A 21,888-nucleotide genomic window follows, 5' to 3' on the forward strand; every position below is an offset into this window, starting at 1 on the left:
AGAATTTTTATGTAGCTAGTAGAATTATATATTTCCTTTGACTAAGGGTTTGGTACTATGCAGTGTATCACCACATTATATTTACTTTCCCATTCTTTATCATATTATTTGGTCTTAGAAGAGTCCATGCCTGGCAGCTGAAAATCGTTAGCAATTGAGGCTCCTTGCCCTTTGAGACTGAAAGGCTTCTATTTTCACTTTCCTTGGAGGAGCCAGTACAAGCTAGAATTAAACATTTAACAAAGCATATCAGGTTTAATTATTTAAACCATAAATAATGGATTGAAGGAAGAAGCAGTCACTGCGCCTTGCTGGCTTTTACCCATTTTTGCTAAGTCTCAGGTGACTGTGTCTGCTGATGATGATAAACCTCGGGAACATTGCCCATTTATTGGGAGGATGGGGTATTAAACATTCTTTAACATTCTACAATGTGACATTTTCTGCATTCCTTAGGTATTTCTATTAGCTGGAAGGAAGCGAAAGAAGAGCAAAACCTCTAATTACCTCATCTCTATAGACCCAACTGACCTGTCTCGAGGCGGAGAGAGTTTCATTGGAAAACTAAGGTAAACATTGAAGCACCCAAGATAGAGAGGAGGGAATATATGTTTTCTTGACAGAATATTCAGTTTCTTTGCAATTATGATACCTGTAAAAAAGGAAGGCTTACTCTTAGTTACAGTCTTGGTTATATCATGTGACTCTAGGCCTTGGGTAAAATTTTCAAAAGTACCTAAGTCCCATTTTCCATTTTTAAAAGTGATTTAGGTATGTAGGATCCTAAATCTTATTGAAAGTTAATGGGACAGATTTCTGAATCTATTTAGGTGTCTATCAGTGTGAATATGCGCCTAGGGGGATTTTCAAAAGCATCCAAGAAGATTAGGTGCCTAACTCCCATTGATTTAAATACCATTGAAAATCTACCCTTAGGCCTTTTTGAAAATTTTACCCGTTTCAGGCCCTTTAATAAAAGCCTTAAACTGCATTGTGATAAATGAGAGGGGGATAGCTCCCTTTTGTGGACATCCATCCAGCCAGTTAGCTATAAAATTCCTCTTAGTAACTGTTCTCTACTTGCTTTACCTGTAAAGGGTTAACAAGCCCACAGGTAAAAGGAAAGGAGTGGGCACCTGACCAAAAGAGCCAATGGAAGGGCTTCAACTTTTTAAAGTTGGGGAAAAAAAAACTTCCCCCTTTTCTGTGTGTTGTGGTTCTCTGGAGAGCAGAAACACAGAGTAGCAATGCTGTGAGCAGCTTTACTACCAGGTATGAAAAAGCATTAATTCATACCTCTAACCTACTTATCTGAAACCCCAGGTAGGTAAGTAAATCAGGGAATGTCTAAAAAGACGTGATTAGGTTTATTTCTTACTGGCTTGTGGACGCCTCTGTGCTTACCCGAGATGCTTTTGTTTTGCTTGTAACCTTGAAGCTGAACCTCAAGAGAGCTATCTTGATGCTTAATTTTTGTAACTGGGTTTTTTAAATCTAGCAAAAGCCTAAGTTCCAGATGTTTTCTTTCTTTTTTGTTTTTAATAAAATTTACCTTTTGTAAGAACAGGATTGGATTTTTGCTGTCCTAAGAGATTTGTGCATATGTTGTTTAATTAGCTGGGAACAACAGCTAATTCCCTTTGTTTTCTTTCTCAGCTCTTCCCTAGAGTGGCAGGGGGTGAATGGGCTTGAGGATACCCCACAGGAAGGAATTCCCAAGTGCACCTTCCTGAGTTCCAAAGGGTTTGCATTTGGGTGGTGGCAGTATTTACCAAGCCAAGGTCAGAGAGAAACTGTAACCTTGGGACTTTAATACAAGCCTGGAGGGGCCGGTATTAATTTTTAAAATCCTTGCAAGCCCACACCTTCTGCACTCGAAATGTCAGACTGGGGAATCAGCCTTGACATGCATTTATTTACAAGTGGAGGAATTCTTATAGAACCATGAGCTTCTTCCCCCTCCTTGTCCTTCTCCCTACAAGTCTGTTGTTAATATACACTTGTTGTGCTTCATTATTTTTATGACTTTCATTTAAAGAAAGAAAGAAAGTCTGATGTTGTTAAAAACTTGTATATATACACACAGGGAAAAGTCATTATCTGTTGTCTGTTTGGACTAGTGGCTAAAAATTTGGATGCAATATTAGAATTGGTAAAAATTAAAAAACTAGTGTAAGAGAAGTTGAGTCACTGGAAAGTTTGCTCTTCAAAGCAGGAGCAGCATTAGCAGCAGGCAACTAGGGTGGTCACCCAGAGTGCCAACTTCCAGAGTTGGGGTAGAGGGAGCACCACATTCCTCTGACAGTTTTTTGTTTGTTTTGTTTGGGCTGGTCGGTTAGTTGGTGGTTTTTTGCTTGGCCACTCAGAGGACGCTGAAACATTTTCAGCCCTGGATGGCAAAACATTTATTTCCAGACCTGTGTCAAACCAGGTATGGATAGTTAAATGGCTCAGGGTGGAGTAAATGTTTCACTGCACAGCTTTCTCATGAATGTTTTATGTTATTGCACACACATATTTTAGTTATTTATTTCTTTAGATTTCTTTAAAAAATATACAGAAAAGTACCTATCTATTGATCTAGGCGCCTTTTGGTAGAACTTAAGAAAACCATCCAACTAAAACAGCAACTAACTGAACAGAAAGAAAAGGAGTACTTGTGGCACCTTAGAGACTAACCAATTTATTTGAGCATGAGCTTTCGTGAGCTACAGCTCACTTCATCAGATGCATACCGTGGAAACTGCAGCAGACTTTATATATACACAGAGAATATGAAACAATACCTCCTCCCACCCCACTGTCCTCCTGGTAATAGCTTATCTAAAGTGATCAACAGGTGGGCCATTTCCAGCACAAATCCAGGTTTTCTCACCCTCCACCCCCCCACACAAATTCACTCTCCTGCTGGTGCTAGCCCATCCAAAGTGACAACTCTTTACATAATCAAGTTGGGCTATTCCCTGCATAAATCCAGGTTTTCTCACATCTCCCACCCCCATACACACACAAACTCACTCTCCTGCTGGTAATAGCTCATCTAAACTGACCACTCTCCAAGTTTAAATCCAAGTTAAACCAGAACATCTGGGGGGGGGGGGGGTAGGAAAAAACAAGAGGAAACAGGCTACCTTGCATAATGACTTAGCCACTCCCAGTCTCTATTTAAGCCTAAATTAATAGTATCCAATTTGCAAATGAATTCCAATTCAGCAGTTTCTCGCTGGAGTCTGGATTTGAAGTTTTTTTGTTTTAAGATAGCGACCTTCATGTCTGTGATTGCGTGACCAGAGAGATTGAAGTGTTCTCCGACTGGTTTATGAATGTTATAATTCTTGACATCTGATTTGTGTCCATTTATTCTTTTACGTAGAGACTGTCCAGTTTGACCAATGTACATGGCAGAGGGGCATTGCTGGCACATGATGGCATATATCACATTGGTGGATGTGCAGGTGAACGAGCCTCTGATAGTGTGGCTGATGTTATTAGGCCCTGTGATGGTGTCCCCTGAATAGATATGTGGGCACAATTGGCAACGGGCTTTGTTGCAAGGATAAGTTCCTGGGTTAGTGGTTCTGTTGTGTGGTATGTGGTTGTTGGTGAGTATTTGCTTCAGGTTGCGGGGCTGTCTGTAGGCAAGGACTGGCCTGTCTCCCAAGACTTGTGAGAGTGTTGGGTCATCTTTTAGGATGCTCAAATAAATTGGTTAGTCTCTAAGGTGCCACAAGTACTCCTTTTCTTTTTGCGAATACAGACTAACACGGCTGTTCCTCTGAAACCTGGTAACTGAACAGAAACTCCCAACGAAACTCAGCCTCATGAGTGTCTTAAGCACCATACATGATACTCAAATTATTTAACCCTTTTTTTACAGATGATCTGCATTGAAAATGGCACTGTAGATTAACTAGAACTGCACCGCTTCTTTTATATATGATTTATTGTCTCTTGGTAGATTACAGAATTCTCCCAGCACAGTGCAATAATAGGGACAGTCACTGTAAATGCATCTTGTAATATCCTGCCTCCCAGAGGTGCATGTATATTTAGGATTTCAGATGACCATTTTATTTACAGTTAATAGAATATTATGGGTTTTTTACCACTTGAGGTCTGATATGATAAGGGACTAGGTAATTCAGGCTGTATTGTCAACAAAAGTAATTTGTCCTCCTGTTTTTTGATAGATCAAATCTTATGGGGACTAAGTTTACAGTATATGACAACGGAGTAAATCCAATGAAAACAACATCAAGCCTAGAAGCAAGTAACCTGCGTCAGGAGCTAGCTGCTATTTGCTATGTAAGTACTGCTCGCAGGCAAAACCTGTAAGGAGTGGAAGTTAATTTTCAAAACATTGGACCTGGTTCTCTTCTCACTTACACTGGTATAAGTCAGCATTCGCACCCTGAACAACTGAGGTTCCCAGTTCCAGACTGTCTCTAGCAAGACCAGGAAACTTTAACAGGAAGTAAAGGTAAGAAATACTTACCCACATGTACTCCTTGTCACCAGACAGATTGCCATGTGACAGGCCCCTCATCTCCAGTCAGAAGATGTCAGAGCTCTGGTACTATGGGGATAGAATGCTTTACACTCCTGTACGTATCTTATGGGCAAGGCCTTTCTCAGTGGGAACTGTAACTGTGAGGACAAAATTACTACCAGTAAAACATGATGAGCAGCAATGGTACCCTGGAGATGGCATCTGTGTTCCAGTAGAGTTCACAGGGAGCTGGGCAGGTAGGTCTGAAATGGTCCCTCAGAGAGAAGGAGAGAGTGCATGTCTCCCCTTGAAGGAACCAGGAGCATCTGGCCGCTTCCTGGCTCCAGTATGATGTGGACTAGCTAGTCACACCGTCCCCTCTCCCCAGCTTGAGAGGGTGAGTCTCAGGCTGTAAGAAACAATCTGTCTGGAGTGATGGGTGGTGCGCTGAATGACCTGGAGGATTGTCAGCACATGAAAACCAAAATGAGGGGCCCTCCACTTCCATGGCCATGACTCCAGGCAGTAGGGTCAGTGGTATTACCAACATTAACATGGTTTTTTGGTTGGGGTATAGGGTTGGTTCTGTCTTCGTGCAGATGACACAACATATTTCCCCCACCCATTAACCCACCCCTTCACTCTGGTGTCTGGGTGCCTCACACCTGCCCCTTCAGATTTTCAGCAAACAATACCTTTAAAATCATAATCTCAAGCATTGGACTTCACTTTATATTTAGACTTCACTTTCACTATGATATAAAGGCACTTACATGTCTAGTGAATTATTTTTACTGACTTTTGTAGTGTGGCATTCCCTGTAGCAGAGCAACTGATCTGCTGCTGCTAGCAGAGAGTAGGAGTAAAAAAATAAAAACAACTTTTTATATGTATTAAAAAAAGAGAAATATGCAAATGGTGATATATAGATATAGCAAGAGCTATAGTTATAAAATATGCAAATTGAGGCACTGCATCATTTGCATGGAATCACCAGATATTTGGACATTGCAGGTGAAAACCCCACTGTAGTCAATGGAGTTAGCATCTACATGCATGAAACTAATGTAAGTGAGATCAGAATCATACCCACTGTTTGGTGAGTTTGGCTAAAACAGATTAATGAGTTTGCATAGATGCCTATTACTAGATCGGTGTGTTTAAAACTAACAAGTATATATTAAAAAATTACATAGTTAAGCCTATTACTTGTTCCACTGATCTTTTAATATTTCAGAAGAAAATTATTAGATTTTCAAATGCGCTATGATTCTGACCACAGCACAAAAGGAGAGCTGGATTTGATTTGATTAATGATACTGCCTGTTAAAGAATCTTAAACCACTGTTGTTTGTACTGATTGCAGCACAAATGCAGTGTAGTAAAGTACCATACAGAAGGTATTCAAAACAACTTTATCCTAAGGTGACCTTTTTAATATGTCATAAATATAAAGGGAAGGGTAAACCCCTTTGAAATCCCTCCTGGCCAGGGGAAAGCTCCTCTCACCTGTAAAGGGTTAAGAAGCTAAAGGTAACCTCGCTGGCACCTGACCAAAATGACCAATGAGGAGACAAGATACTTTCAAAAGCTGGGAGGAGGGAGAGAAACGAAGGGTCTGTGTGTCTGTCTTTAGTCTGCCTTTGTTGGGGATAGACCAGGAATGGAGTCTTAAAACTTTTAGTAAGTAATCTAGCTAGGTACGTGTTAGATTATGTTTTCTTTAAATGGCTGAGAAAAGAACTGTGCTGAATAGAATAACTATTTCTGTCTGTGTATCTTTTTTGTAACTTAAGGTTTTGCCTAGAGGGGTTCTCTATGTTTGAATCTAATTACCCTGTAAGGTATCTACCATCCTGATTTTACAGGGGGGATTTCTTTATTTCTATTTACTTCTATTTTTATTAAAAGTCTTCTTGTAAGAAAACTGAATGCTTTTTCATTGTTCTCAGATCCAAGGGTTTGGGTCTGTGGTCACCTATGCAAATTGGTGAGGCTTTTTATCCAACATTTCCCAGGAAAGGGGGGGTGCAAGTGTTGGGAGGATTGTTCACTGTTCTTAAGATCCAAGGGTCTGGGTCTGTAGTCACCTAGGCAAATTGGTGAGGCTTTTTACCAAACCTTGTCCAGGAAGTGGGGTGCAAGGTTTTGGGAAGTATTTTGGGGGGAAAGACGTTTCCAAACAGCTCTTCCCCAGTAACCAGTATCTGTTTGGTGGTGGTAGCGGCCAATCCAAGGACAACGGGTTGAATATTTTGTACCTTGGGGAAGTTTTGACCTAAGCTGGTAAAGATAAGCTTAGGAGGTTTTTCATGCAGGTCCCCACATCTGTACCCTAGAGTTCAGAGTGGGGGAGGAACCTTGACAGTACTGATTGCAGCACAAATGCAGTGTAGTAAAGTACCATACAGAAGGTATTCAAAACAACTTTATCCTAAGGTGACCTTTTTAATTCCAGCCTTAGGTTTCCCTTGAGCAAAAACTACCCACTGTAATAAACATCTGATGTCAGATGTGAAATCCAGCTCCCTCTTATTTCATATTGATCAAGTCCCCCTTTGGAGAAAGCTGTGCCAGCATCAACCAGCATACTGAATCTGACCAGCATGCCTCATTTATCCAAGCAAAATGAAAGACTGTCAATAACTTCATTGTTAATTGTGAGATAAATGCACTGAAATCCCTAATTGTGACGCTCCCCTCTGGGTTATGCTCCAAGCACTGTGGCTGAAGTAAGTGCAAGTAAGTGCAAGTGCTAAGAAATTGTTTGTACTCTCACCACAGAGAATCTTATCGTGATGGCAGAATAGTTGATTAATAAATCTTCAGCATCACCTAAAGGCCAATTTCAGAATAGCTGTGCTTTTGTAAACATATCTGAAGTAAGATTTTAGTGAGATGCAGAGGTCTGGCTGTATGCTTAGCAGCAAGGCTGTTTGCCATGCTCAACACTTACCCCTTTAAGTTCTGAATAGCGCACAATTCAGTTTTCTCCAGACTTAGTAAGTTGGGCGATCAGATAATAAAAAAATTTCTGATCCAATTTCCATTGTAGTCAATGAAAAAACTCCCACTGACTTCAGTGGATGTTGCTCAGGCTCCAAATCACTTGCACAGTGAGGTAGATAGTATATCTTAGTGTGTTTTGATGTAGTGAGAGTTTTGGTCTTGTGTGTGATTCAACAGTAAATAAGTTCTACAAAAAGGCACTGGTGTGTGCATGTAGTTCAGATAGGAAGGGAATGAAACCAAGGAAAGACAGTGGATATCATTGATCCAGTTTTTGTATTCCCTACAGAACTATTTGCAGGCAAGCAGTTAGGGTGTATAGTACTTGTGGCACCTTAGAGACTAACCAATTTATTTGAGCATAAGCTTTCGTGAGCTACAGCTCACTTCATCGGATGCATCGTGAGCTGTAGCTCATGAAAGCTTATGCTCAAATAAATTGGTTAGTCTCTAAGGTTCCACAAGTACTCCTTTTCTTTTTGCGAATACAGACTAACACGGCTGTTACTCTGAAACCGGTGTAGAGTAGGTGGATTTTATAACTGTTATTGTAATAAAACACATAATAGCCTAAATTTACACTGTGTTTTAAAAGCCAGAGTATGGAAAAGTTCTGCAGTCCAGTGATTAAACACATGAATCACCATTATACTATTCCCAGGAACACCACACTGGTCAGGTAAATGGCAATGATCCATCACCTAAACACACAGGAGCAGCTCTTCAACTGATTTAACTCACTATAGCTCCAATAAAGTCAATTGAGCTATTGCCATTTACAGGAGCAGAGGATCTGGTCCACAGATCCTATTTTTGAGCTCCTTTGCACAAGTGTAAATCAAAACTGTATTACAGTAAATGGAGTTACAGTGGGGTCAGATCAGATTTTGGTCCATTTTCCCCAAATAGCACTAGTCACAGCCCTGGAATAAAAATGTATTTATAACAACATTGTTGGGTGGAAGAGAATAATGGAGGAGATCTGGGAAATTGACTTTATTTGGATGATGATATGTTGGGAAGTTCTGAGCTTAATTTAAGCTCCTTTTCCTTCCCTACTTGCTTTATTTATGTATTCCATGTTTATGCAGAACTGAATTTTAATGTTACAGCTTGATGTTGGCAAAATGATTACATCCATTGATATACACTTTCATAAAGCCTTTTAGTGATTTACTCATCAATGGTATAATTTACAGTGTGAAATCAGTACTTTCCTCCCTTCAGTTCCCTTTTCATATAGCGAAAGCATTAATTTTAGTTTTTATTCGAAAGTCTGATGAATATCTTACTGAAGTTTCAGGGGGATAATGTATTCTTGTTGCAAGTAATGTTATGCGGCATTAGTGTTTAACTCCAGCTTTCACGGTCTCCAGCCACATTGGTGTCTCAGTGGATTGCATATAACACAACTGCAGCTTGAAAAGAAATGCTCAGGACACTAAATAGAAAACCAGTATTGTCAATAATTAGTGGAAGATAAGCCTAGGCACGAGTCTCTTCACAGAAATTGGCTCTTGCTATGTTATCTAAGCTCTCTCTAGCTTGAGAATGCTTTTGGCAAATGTATTAGTTTGGGTCTCACTATTATACAGGCATCAAATAGGAATTCCCAGCTGAAATGATGACCTTTGTTTACTCTGTCAAAGACCTTGACAGAAGCATTTTGTAAAATAGGCAGAAAGCTTTCAATTACTGTCCTGGTGACATAAAAATCCATTTGTCTCTTCTGTACCCAATGGGATTTATCCAGCATGGTTGAAAATCTTTTGTAGGACTGGTAGAATGGTAAGGAATGTTTGTTGAAATAACTGGGGTGATTTCAGAAATTTGGAGTATGACAAAGGCTTCATCTACATGCAGAAATTTTAGGCCTACATTTTCAAAAGTGCCTATAGATGTGGGGTGCCTTAATTTTTTGGTGCCCCACTTGAGACATCATAAAGAGCTCTGGTTTGCGAAAAGGGGGGGGGGGGGTCACAAAAAATCAGGCCCTTTCTAGGCGTTTCCAGTTGAGTACCCAAAAATGAGGCATCCAAATTCACAAGTCACTTTTGAAAATTCCCACGGATTGAGCTGCACTTGCCTTAGTTTAGATGAGGCTCTTGACAGGTTCTGGTGTCTCCCTGGGGTAGCTAAACTGATGGTAAAGCTCGTCACTGACTTCAGTAGGTACAGAGATAGGCCACCATGGAGTGATTTGAGAATCCCATCTTTGCAGTTTATTGCCCCTTGAAGATAGAAGAGGGAGGGGGAGGATAATAGCTCTGACTACCTGAGGACAAATAAGGACTGAAAAGAGAAATCAGACTAAGGGTCTATTTTGATTTTGGCACTTACCTTTTGAGAGACTCTCAGTTACCATGGCGGTGGGCACGGTTAAAACCTGAGTAGATAGAGAGCAAAGTTACATTTACTACGAAACACAATGTTTTGCATGGACATACCTTGGCACCAGTGTTTTTTTTCTCTACCGTCTCTGCCTCCGTAACTAAGAAAACCTGCCTTCGTGATACCATGTTTGTTTGTTTTTGTCATTCTCATCTCCAAGTCCACCATATTTGAAGACTTTACAAATCAAACCAATACTAACAGATGCTAACACTGGCAGCTCTTCATCTTTTGCTTTTGTGCTGGCTGTGGAATGAAAGGAAGCTAGGTTTCTTCCCCTCCCCCCCCCATTAAAATGTGTGTGTGCATTTAGTGGTTATGAAATTATAACTGCAATTTATTGTGATAACTAGTGGTACCCAGGCATTCTGGTTATTTCATATCTGTTTTCAACAATGAATGATTTTTTACCTGCATTAATGTAGCTGGCAGCCTGTCCTAGAAGCTTTGTCACAGAGGGCTTTATGGCAGACTGTTATATTTCCATTTTTCCTTTTGTCAGAACTGTTAAGACAGAGAGGTTGACAGTGCTGATGAATGCAGGCAATTCAGATGGTTTTTGAGTGGACTAATAATGGGGTGATGACACTGCTTTATCCTCTGTGCTAAAGAACTTAACTTCCAAGATTAAAAATAAGAAGCATTACAAATACTTTTTCTAAAAAATTTTTTAGGAAACAAATGTCTTGGGATTTAAAGGACCTCGCAAAATGAGTGTAGTCATACCAGGAATGAATATGGACCATGAAAGAGTTTCTATCCGACCACGTAATGTAAGTCATAATGTGTCTCAACAATTAAAATTATTAAAGGATGTCCTCTTTCACCCAGATTGGTTATGTTTCTACTTCTGAAGGGTTGGATGTTAGAGATTTGTTCTGTTTGTACAGCACCTAGCACAGTTGGCTCCTGGTCTGTGGCTGGGGCTCCTAGGTGCTACCATGTTACAAATAAATAATAATACATTTCAGAGATCAGCTATGGACTAGGATTTTCAAAGATGTCTATGGAATTTGGATGTCCAATTCCTATTAAAATACTTAACATTCCTTTGTTTTGTTTTATTTGTACTGTGATACTGGAAGTTAAGGGTGACAAGGAGTACGGTGGAAGTTGTTAACTCCCTTTCCCCTCAGAGAGTGCTAACTTGAAGTTTGTGTGTGTGTGATGTTTCAGGAACATGAAACGCTTCTTGCAAGATGGCAAAACAAAAATACAGAGAGCATCATTGAGCTGCATAACAAAACTCCGGTCTGGAATGATGACACCCAGTCCTATGTTCTAAATTTCCATGGTCGAGTCACACAGGCCTCCGTGAAAAACTTCCAAATTATTCACGATAATGATCGTAAGTGCAGATCACTGAGCTAAACTGATTAGAAACAACACTTACTTTGTACACACTCTGACACTGATTCTATCCTGACAATTCAGATCAGATTGTTTTTTATACCTACTGGGACAGATTTTGTGCTGTGCTCCCTGAAAGGTGCAGCATGGAAGATGCAGTGTAAGGGTAAAAGTTGCTTTATGCCACCTTTCTATCCTCTGGATTCCAGGCTGCTGCAGAGGCCGGTTAGGCCCCCCAGTGTAAATTGAGCAGCTCTGCAGGCTATGCTAATTTACAGCAGCCTCCTCCTCCTGGCTACTTATGGACTGGGCAGCAGCCCAGGATTCCCTGTCAGAGCAGTCAGCACTGTGCTATTCCCTGGGCTGCCCCAGCACACTCCTTTACATAAGGGCCTGTATTAGTCCTTTGCTGGGGAAATCCTATCCCAGCCATTTGTGGTTCTTTTCTGGTCCCTCTATGCCCTCAGTGTGCACTTGGCGAGTGGGGGCAGAATCTGCCCCACTATGCACTCACATAACTCACAGGTGTAGATGACACAAGGAAGATGCAGATGTATCGGACCAGAGTCTTGTCTAGGACAGTGAGGGTGTTGAAGGCTTGGTAAGATCAACATTGTGAAGACCATGCATGGGAATTGGCAGTGCCAGCCTCTGAGAGCTATATGGTGTTTTAAACATTTGCCAAGGCTTCTAAGTGATGCTGAAATTCACACTGCACAATTACCTTTGAAGTGTTTCTGTGTCAAATGTGTACATTCACAGTAGCAGAAAGGCAGCACAATTACACCCATACTCACCCCCTCTCACACTCTTTCTCCCAATTCTCTTTGCCTGCCTGTCTGCCTGCCTCACCTTGCTTCTGTTAAATTCAATGGGAGCAGAATTAGATCCTGTCTGGTATGAGTGAAATTCTCCCCTGTACAGAGGATCAACACAAGTTCTGTGCATAGTTCTTGTGCTGGCCTTCTTCACAGAGGTGAATTTCATGCTTATGAATGCTAGGGAATAGCGGCCTTGTTTGGTTTTTTTTTTTTTTTTAAACCCATTTTTACCTGGGTAAAATTTTAAAAGAAAACACACACAAGGCCTTTATTCCTGCAATTTGTCCTCATTCAAATTGTCCTCTTATGAATAATCCCATTGAAGTCATGTCTACTTGTCTGAGTATATGTTATAGCATTCAATCCATCTATCATGGTGGGTTTTGGGCAGTGGGTTGGTATTGAACGCGCATTTATTTAATAGGGGCTGCAGTCAAAACTAACACTTTGTCACTTTTATGACTTTTATTACAGCTGACTATATAGTGATGCAGTTTGGCCGTGTGGCTGAGGATGTATTCACCATGGACTACAACTACCCAATGTGTGCACTACAGGCCTTTGCTATTGCCCTCTCCAGTTTTGACAGCAAATTGGCTTGTGAGTAAACAGGAATGGTAGAGTCTCCACACAGCTGAGCAGTATGCCACAAGGGAAAACAACATGATTCCAGATACTCACTGGTATCATTTATGGTTCATACAAACCAGGCCAGGTAAAATTCATTTTTGGAAGGACCACCATATTGCTGGGGAGAAAATAATTGGAATCTTTTAAACATTCAGGACATTCAGGAAATATTGTTTTATCTGTTATATATTTTTCTGGAAGTGGCATCAAGTTTCTGTAAATAAAAGTCCAGTCTGATAGTCTTAGCTATGTTATGGAGAGATGCCATGATGTACTGTACCATGGCTCAAATAACACCATTCCTAGTGGTGTCTCTTTTCTAAATCCATGAAACCTATCTTTAAAAAAAAAAAAGTCTGTTTTTATGTTAAGAAGTATTCAGAGGCTGTACTCAGACCTCAAGATTGTGTTGAATACTTTGAACGTCACATCACCCAACACAGAAGAAACGATCACCAAAAAAAGATGCACTTTTTGAATGGACGAGGATCTCGTGTAATATAAAACCAAGTCTGAGGGTGAAAGGCCTATCTATATTGGACTGAACTTGATTTGTTGCTATTATTTATGTGGAGGATCAGAGTGAGTTTTAATTATAGTAGGAGAAAAAGGAGAAGTAGACAGCACAAAATAATGTTGCACAAGTCACTTGAATTCTAAGGTGTCTTTTTTTTATGTTTTAACATCTATTTGCTTTTAAGTTCTGTTTCAAATGAAAACTTATTGGAATTCTAGAAAGGGAAAAAATCTGAATGCCAGCATTTTGGCATGCTGGGTCTTGGGAATTGTATCCTTATATATCCCTATATCAATTCAGATACATATTTTGTGTCAAGTGATATAAATATTTGGATAAAGATCTCTTCACAGAGCTGCATCATTATTTTAAGCCAGTTGTGTGAATGATGAAGGAAAGTAGTAGAAATAATATATTAAATTAGTCTGGCCTTTTGTGATTTAAATTTTGGATATTGAGTTTTGTCAAATCTGCAGTAACAATTTTCATATTAATTTCTCATTATAAAAGTGCTTGAAATCTATTGAAATCTATTTTACATTATAATGTAAAAGTGCCAGCTACTGAGCTAAATTCTTCTCGGCAAATATAGTGTACATTACAGACAAATTAGATTCATTCAGGACATACAAATAGCTTAAAAAAGGATTTTCTTTTGTTTCATCTTTTCTGATAGGATATATAAATAAATATCATTTCAAAATACAAGCTGTCCACTCAGCTTTCTCGCATTGTAAACATCTCAAAAGTCATCAAGGAAAGACTTTAACTATGAGAAATGCATAAAACCCCTTTTAAAAATAATAGAGATCCTGAATCTTACTTCTATTTTCCCTTACAATAATATTCCCAAACTAACACAACAGTTTATCAGAAGAGCTTTAAATATTGGAGTAACATTTTATACTGTGCTTATAAAAAACCCCTTTTTTATCCTTAAGAGCATATCTAGTTTATATAATGAGAAAATGAGATCAGATCTGCTTGTCTCATAGTTTCCAGTCCCTGTGTGACCGTAGGGGACAGGCCATTAGGACAGGTGGTGCCATTTGGACTGTATGATTTCAACTAATAAGAGAAATATGTTTTATTCTGTGCCTCTGCCTCCAGGTCTCATTACAGATATAGGGACAAAGAAATTTCAGTGGACAGATGTGCTTGCAGTTGGATTGTTGTTGCTTAATTTACAGCTTTATATGAAAGTCTGTTTTAAATAGAATAAACCCATTTTAAATCCCATTGAAGTCAATGAAGAGAAGCCTCCTGGCTTTGATAGGGGTTTGTTCACCCCTGGCCCAACCTATTGAATGTGTTCTAAACAATAGCAGAGACTGCCCTTCATCTTCAGTCTTTTCACAAAAGAAATATTTTCTTCCTGTAGTATAAAATAAGAAAGATATCTCCTGATCTGAGATAAAGGAGCAGTGAGTTCCTTCAATGAATGATAAAAATGGTAATCAACCAGGATTTGCAGTTTTCATTACTCAGCACTTTGCTAGTATGAGACCCCAGCAAATGGGTGTGTTCTCCTCTCTGTCGACTGTTGTGTTCTTGCACCACATCTGAGGCACTCTCTCAGCCCCTGTCCACTATCTGATTTTAAATTTTAACAAACAAATAAATGGCATTCATGTTATTGTTTGACAACTTCTAAGCTTACTCAGTGCTTCTAGGACTAGCTAGAGTTTTGGTTCAGCCCACTGCAAAGATAGATACAATTTGTTGAACTTGGATCTGGTCTCAATTCCAAGGTGTAGAAGGTGTTGGAATCTGTGGGTTTGATTCTGGCCATCTCCAATGATAATTATATGCCTAGAAAATGGCATGTGGCATCGCCACATACTTCTATCTCCTTGCAAAATCCACTCAAATGAACGGAATGTCTTAGTCTATTTTCTTTTAATTGGGTGGGAAGATAGCCTGTAAGTTACACTGGAAAGAATATTGACTACAGTCTTCCTAATGTTACTTCACAGTACCGTAAAACAGTACTAGCTAAGTAACTGTAAAGGGAAATTATCTTTACAGTAGTCACTAGAAAATGAATACCTTTGTATAAAGAAGGATCTTTGTCACCCAGAGCACCCCACACCAATAAAGAGAATAGAAGACGTAACAAAAATTCTGAGACAACTGACTCAGCAAGAAACACCAACTATGAGTATCATCACCCCAACCTTTGTGATTAGGATTTTCAAAGGCATCTACAGGAATGAGATGCCCAAATCTCACTTAAAATCCCATGGCATTTTTGCAAGAGTTCACTATGGTGTCCTTACCCTTGCCTGATGATTGTAAAGCAAGATGCTGTGTTCTGTTCAAGCACCTGGCTACTATCTTTTGCCCCAGATGTGGCCACATTTCAGTGGTGACATATCTATTTTGTGAAATGTGTGGGACATTTCCAGATGAAAGACATTACTACATATGAATATTTTTAGGTTCTAATTCCTCTCTCCCCCAATCTTTCATTCTTGCCATCCTGTTAAGCATACAGATTCTTCCTAAACAAAGCACAATATATGGAATTGCATAGGCCCCAAGAAAATAGATTGTGCCTTGCACAATAAAAATGCATTTTGTAAATATTTTCAAAGATATCTGCTTTCCCAAATAACCTGTTCGACAGGTCTCCCAATTAGACTTGCTGGTAAAAGAGTACTAGCACCGATATCTTCCGGAATTCCTTCATATCAACATTTAACAGCACATAAACCTTGTCCTTTCAGTATCACAAATAAGAATAATAAGAACAATATCAGGTCGTATAGTTCCCCTACAATGTCCCAGTGAGAATTTGGTTAGAATTGACTTCATAATGTTTTAGCTGTAAGTACTCATGATTTAATCTTGCTTATGGTATTAATTTTGACAGGGAGTCATAAAGAAACTGTGTCTGAATTGCTTATAGGCTAATATCCTTCTCTTTTATGTGACTTCTTAATTTAACTTGTCACTTAACAACTAGATTGTTGACAGCAAATCATTTCTTCCTGGACTCTATCTAATTTTCTTTATCTCTGAAGCTCTTCTACTGCTGGTCCGCCTCCTCTCTCCAAGCCCATTATCTTTTATTCTAAGATGTATAAGCCAAATGTGGTTGTTCTGGCAATATCATTCAGTGAATCAGCTGAATAGCGCCATCAGGTGCGCATCCAATAGTGCCCCCACAATGAGGAGCTTTTTGGGGCTGAATTTGGCCCTTTGGCTTTACAGTGAAGTAAATTAACACATTGAGAGGCAAGCGGATACAAAGAGCTTGTCAGAAATATAATCAGCATTTCAATGATTTTAGGAAACCTAGTAATAGCAGTTTCCAAGCCAGTGGCAAATCAGTGGGCAACACTGTCCGGAAGCCTGGAGTTTCTGTTATGAAAATTCTCTTTGTAGGGTTTTCTTATTTGTCCTTTTGGTAAGGGTGAAAGTGATTCTAAAAAATGCAACATGTCAGTGCTGCTAAACAGAGTCCACATCTGAGAAGCTAACCATCTTCCCGCTCCAAGGGAAGGAATGTCACTTAGAAAAAAAGAGGTTGGGTAAAGCTTCATCGCACGGTAGTAATAACTAGGCCTTTATTATGAATCCTGAAACCATGGAAATCCACTTAAGTGTCTGTCCAGTTTATTTCTGTGTTTATTTTTCACGTTATCTTACAATAGTATTGATATCTCCAGACCATTGTGATTGCATAGCACCATAAAGGAGCACTGTTCTCACTCTAGAAATACATTTCTACATACGCTCTAGAAGGGGGCCCAGAATAAAATCCTGTATCTCAACACCCCAAACTGTAAGAGGGCCTGGAATCTTATCAGGGCTCTGGAGCCAAATTAATGCTGACCATTGTTTGTATAGTGCTGAACCAAAGCCCTGGATGCAAAGCTTCTGGCCCATCTCTAGCTTTTGATGAAGGAATTTTCAGAGAACTGTAACCAGCCATAGACATTATTAGGGTGACCAGGTAGCAACTGTGAAAAAACAAGACAGGGAGTGGGGGGTAATAGGCACCTATATAAGAAAAAGTCCCCAAAAAACAGGACTGTCCCTATAAAAACAGGACATCTGGTCACCCTACATTATGAGTGAGATTTTCAAAAGCTCTCAGCATTGTACCCCAATGAAAAATCCCACTCTGTATGTTCACTGCCAGCTGAAGAGAATGTGATCAGTTCAGTCCAGGGGTACAGTGAACTTTACTTCAATAGGTCCAGTGTGACCTCTTGCATCTTAGCAACTTTTCATAGCATTAATTTGTTTGTTTTGCAGTAGTGACCCACTGAATAGAGACAGTGTAGGAGACAATCCTTGCCCTGCAGATTGGTACCAGTAGATTTAGTCTTTGATGATAGAACAGGATAGGATAGGTTTCAGAGTAGCAGCCGTGTTAGTCTGTATCCACAAAAAGAAAAGGAGTACTTGTGGCACCTTAGAGACTGACCAGTGAGCTGTAGCTCACGAAAGCTTATGCTCAAATAAATTGGTAAGTCTCTAAGGTGCCACAAGTACTCCTTTTCTTTTTTCAGGATAGAATAGTCTTTCTTCCTGATCCTGCAGAGAGCTGATGGACTCTTACACCTAAGCAGTGCCACTTGTATTTAGTGGGTACTCAGAGATACAGAGTTTTGGTTTGAAGTCAATGGATCTCTGCATAGCATAAGAGTTGCCTCTACTAACCTTTTGCAGAACAGGAACCTGAAGCTGTCAATTTCTAAACTGGCTGAAAACACGTGATTTTTGACTCAGTAAGAAAACACATGTACAATTTGTACTGAAGTAGGCTCTTGCCTGTAAAATACCTCTTCAGATAAATCTGGTTACCACATTTAGTAGAATGGCACACGGTGGCTGCCCTTATTAGAAGTATGGGTTGATTCTCAAATTTCTTGTCAAATCTCCATAAAGGACATGTTTGTGGTTATTGGAAAAACATTGCTCTCCATTCTCATATAAACCTCAGTTTGGCCTTAGATCTTTCTGCAGATGAAGACTATACATGTCACTACACACCACTGATTTTCCCCTAGCTAATCACACGTGACCTCAGACTCCTCCAATGCATACTGCTCTGTGAAAATACAGTCCTTCCGTTTGCTTATGCCCCTACTAAACTCCCTTTTACATTTTCTAATGAGTAGCCACCTAAAATTGTTTTGTTGCTTTTTTAGTGTTTGCTTTGATATTACAGCTGGCTGATGAGGAAAAAAAGATTTGTGAAAATACTTTCCATTTTGTTTTTGTTTTTCAGAAATTTCAAAATATTTTGCTCTGAGTACGCTGAACTCAAGCTCAGTAGCTGACACTCAGAAATACATTTGGGTTGGAAGAAATTGCATTAATACTTTTTTAAATGTATTTTATTTAACTGCCAAGAGGGTATAAATAATTCTTTTTAGATAGGTGCATGTTTGTCAGAACCCTTACTAAGACGACTTGAACTACACAAGCTTTCTTGAAAGCCTGTTTATTAGGTACAGTGTACTGGTTTTGTCAGATTGCTTTATGTACATGATGCACTTAAGAAAAGTTTAGTTAAATTGTTGAGGAAAACTTTCTATGTGCTTTATAATTTGGTTGGCCAGTAACTGTTCTAACAATTGCCACACAATGAGTATGTTTTATGTAAAACTACAGTAGCACTTTAAAAACAAAAACAAAAAACACTTACAAAACCTTGCCTATACATAAATAGGAATTTTTTTAAAGCCCTGCTTGAAGGTCTGACCCCAGAGATCCTCAGAATAACAACAGGCTATGTTGCATATGTTTGTTGATGCACACCATTTGGAAAAAGTACCCCTAAAAGACACAATCTGTATTAAAATTGGCCTAAAGTTGAAGCATTATCTAGTAGTTAGAGCACATGACTGGAAAGGAGGAGGACCTGGATTTTAGTCCCATGCTGACTCACTGTGTGTCTTCGGGCAAGTCACATAACCACTTTGTGCCTCAGCTTCCCCATGTGTCAAATGGTGATCATTATCATCAGACCATCTTCCCAGTTCTATTTTGAGGCTTAATCAGTTGAATGCTTTGAGACCCTTGGATAGCAGATACTATTTATGTGTTAAGTCTTACATTTCAGTTGATATTGCTGGAAACATAAAAGTGTGAATTATTATTTGTTACCTGGGCAATTTAGTGAAACTTACTAGCTAATGAAATTGTTGGGTAAAATCCTTGCCCCATTAGAATCAACGGGAGTTTTGTCACTGATTTCAGCAAGGCCCAGGCTTTCACCCTCAATGTACCCCTGATTATCAAATGAGCAGAAAAACACTGTGTCAGAGATATTGGGCAAACAATGTGATACTGTTTTCCTTTTTCCAAAGTGATGTATAGCTGTATTTTAGTGTACATTTATAAGTCGTCATAAAACCAGCATTCCTGAACGTATTCCATTGACTCTTTTAATCCTGTTGCCTGGTTGTCCTTCCTTCATGTTGAAAATCAGGCACTTACAATTTGGGCGGCACAGTGTCTTTTGCATAATTTTTCTATGAATCAGCCGTTAATAACTGGCATGGTGCATGTCTGCTTTAAAACCAGTGGGCCTGATATGAACTATGACTGACCTCTTCCAACACAACTTGCTTCTGACATAGGAACCTGTAAATGCTGCTTCTCCCTTTTAGTGATCCTTACTCAGGACTGTGCAACTCATTTAGGAATGTCACAAGTAACACTAAATTGTAAAACAAACTTTCTCAGAAAAACAGAATGAGAATGGTAAATCATATTTACTTTTTAGTGTTAAGACCTGGTTGATCATGAATATTTGTGCATATGATGAAATCCTAAGGAAATTACTTGTTCAGAATTTCTGTTTAGAAGCTTCTCTTGAGGTTTGGATCTCATTTAAGTTATTCAGAAAAACATTAAGGCCCTGATCCTACAACTGGCCCTGTATCAGTAGGCCCCTGTACCCAGACATAACCCCATTAACTTTGGCCACAGCAGCGTGCCAGTGTGAAGGCAGTTGCAGGATCAGGAACAAAAACTTAAAGACTGGGAGTTTCATAATGACCTAAGGGAGTCAGGAGCCAAAGTTCCAATAGGATTTGGGCTCCTAACTTCCTTAGGCACTTTTGAACTTTTCCCTCCAAACCACTTACTAAAATCACTGTATTAACTGCTAACAAATGCACAACTGCATGATCTTCTTAGTCCCATTTGATTCTTCAGGCTATTCTGCACTGTCTCAGATACTGATACTGTCGCTTTATACTACGTTTGGCCTTGAGCCATGGGAAAATCCCTTCATTTGACCAATCATTTTTGTAATGCAGAATACCCCAAAACGTAAGAAATGTGAATGGATTTTTAATAGTTCTGCTTTAGGGACTGTCTACCGTAGAAAAGTAACAGTTGAAACATGTTTGTCAGACATGGCTATGGCCAACCCACCTTACAAGAGGATTGTTTCTTCCCAGTATGGAGTGGATAAAAGACATCCTAAGGCTTGACATTGGCCAAAAGCCTGTTCCCTAATATACAAAGGATTTCCTGTCCACCCTAGAAAGAATAAATCCTATTATAATATAGTTTAGCCTCAGATGTCTCTAAACATGGTTATTTTTCTAGCACAGAGGATGGCCTTACTTGAAGCGTTCCCACAGAAAAAGATAGGGCCCAGATAAAGCTGTGATTTCTGTGTAGCTATAGATACACTACCTTGGTCCTACTGAGAGAGAGCTGCCTTTGCCAGCAGCTTTCTTTGCCAATCTGTGGAGATGCATTTTGGATGGTAGTCAGTAGCTGTCTTAGGGTTATCCTAGTGGAGTTACTATGACAAACCTCTGATTTTTCTCCACCATATAGGCTCAATATTTTGATGCGCTGTCACTTCCTTGGTTCTGGACATCAGTATTGTCCAATGCCAGATGCAGAGGGGTTAGTAGTAGATCAGAAAAATGCAACATTTTCATGAAGAAAAGAATGCAATTTCCACTACATTTCTTCTGGACCTCCGTCCACCCGCACATTTTTGACCGGCTCTAGTTTGGAGTCTGAGTGGTTGGCATTAGGAAAAAAATGTCTCATTTAAACCAAAACAGGGATTTATAGACTTTATCACAAGGGCTTACCACCTGCCTGACTGATAACTCCTACTTGCCGGCAGTCCCATTGCTAGCAGTGGGATGCACTCCAAGAAATGTGAACCCTGATATCCAGGAATCACTTTGGCAAATCTTTAACTACATGACAGGTTTGGAAACTCATCTGATCATACTCTTCTTTCACTGAAAATTTCCTTTTGTTATGTTTCTTGCAATAGTGTTCCATATATTTTAGGGTCAGTTTATGTTGTTAGGCCAATAAATATCAAAGCTCCTAAACAAACATCTATAAAATAACACTATGTAGCAGTTCATAAGGACTGTACAAGTTAGCTAGTAAAACATTCCCATGAGTGGTGGGATAATATTATTGTCCTCTTATTGTTTTTAGGCTGTCTGAGATGCTGACAGGTTAAATGACTCACACTCGGGCAAACAGCAAGTCATTAACGGAAACTGGAACTAGAACTCCAGAGATCTTGGTCCCAGATCTGTGCTCTAATGGTTGAAGTACAGGTGATTCATTTCTGGGTGGAGGTACTCAGTTTTCAGCTCACACTGATAGCACTAACCTCTTTCGCTTTTACACTGAATATTAGGAAATCACAACTCCATCAGTTCTAA

The 21,888-nt window shown here is 39.5% G+C and overlaps 2 protein-coding genes across 10 annotated transcripts in view; one reads left to right on the forward strand and one right to left on the reverse strand.

Moving 5' to 3' along the window:
- The window catches only part of TUB (TUB bipartite transcription factor), a 254,405-nt gene extending 234,805 nt beyond the window's left edge, over positions 1-19,600 (forward strand). For all 9 annotated transcript variants that reach the window (XM_048852324.2, XM_048852328.2, XM_048852332.2 and 6 more), the window contains 5 exons: positions 457-569; positions 4,191-4,305; positions 10,564-10,662; positions 11,066-11,237; positions 12,535-19,600. In XM_048852324.2, coding sequence (XP_048708281.1) covers positions 457-569; positions 4,191-4,305; positions 10,564-10,662; positions 11,066-11,237; positions 12,535-12,668 — 633 coding nt within the window. In that variant the 3' untranslated portion in view covers positions 12,669-19,600. The remainder of the gene's footprint in view (positions 1-456; positions 570-4,190; positions 4,306-10,563; positions 10,663-11,065; positions 11,238-12,534) is intronic.
- The window catches only part of RIC3 (RIC3 acetylcholine receptor chaperone), a 55,889-nt gene continuing 43,465 nt past the window's right edge, over positions 9,465-21,888 (reverse strand). Inside the window, exons 7-9 of the transcript XR_007357014.2 lie at positions 10,301-10,393; positions 9,839-9,884; positions 9,465-9,729 (exon numbers count right to left, since the gene is read on the reverse strand). The gene's annotated coding sequence lies outside the window, so the exon portion shown is untranslated. The remainder of the gene's footprint in view (positions 9,730-9,838; positions 9,885-10,300; positions 10,394-21,888) is intronic.

Source organism: Caretta caretta, chromosome 6 (genome assembly GCF_965140235.1).
Source record: "Caretta caretta isolate rCarCar2 chromosome 6, rCarCar1.hap1, whole genome shotgun sequence".
In the NCBI taxonomy this organism is placed as follows: Eukaryota; Metazoa; Chordata; order Testudines; family Cheloniidae; genus Caretta; species Caretta caretta.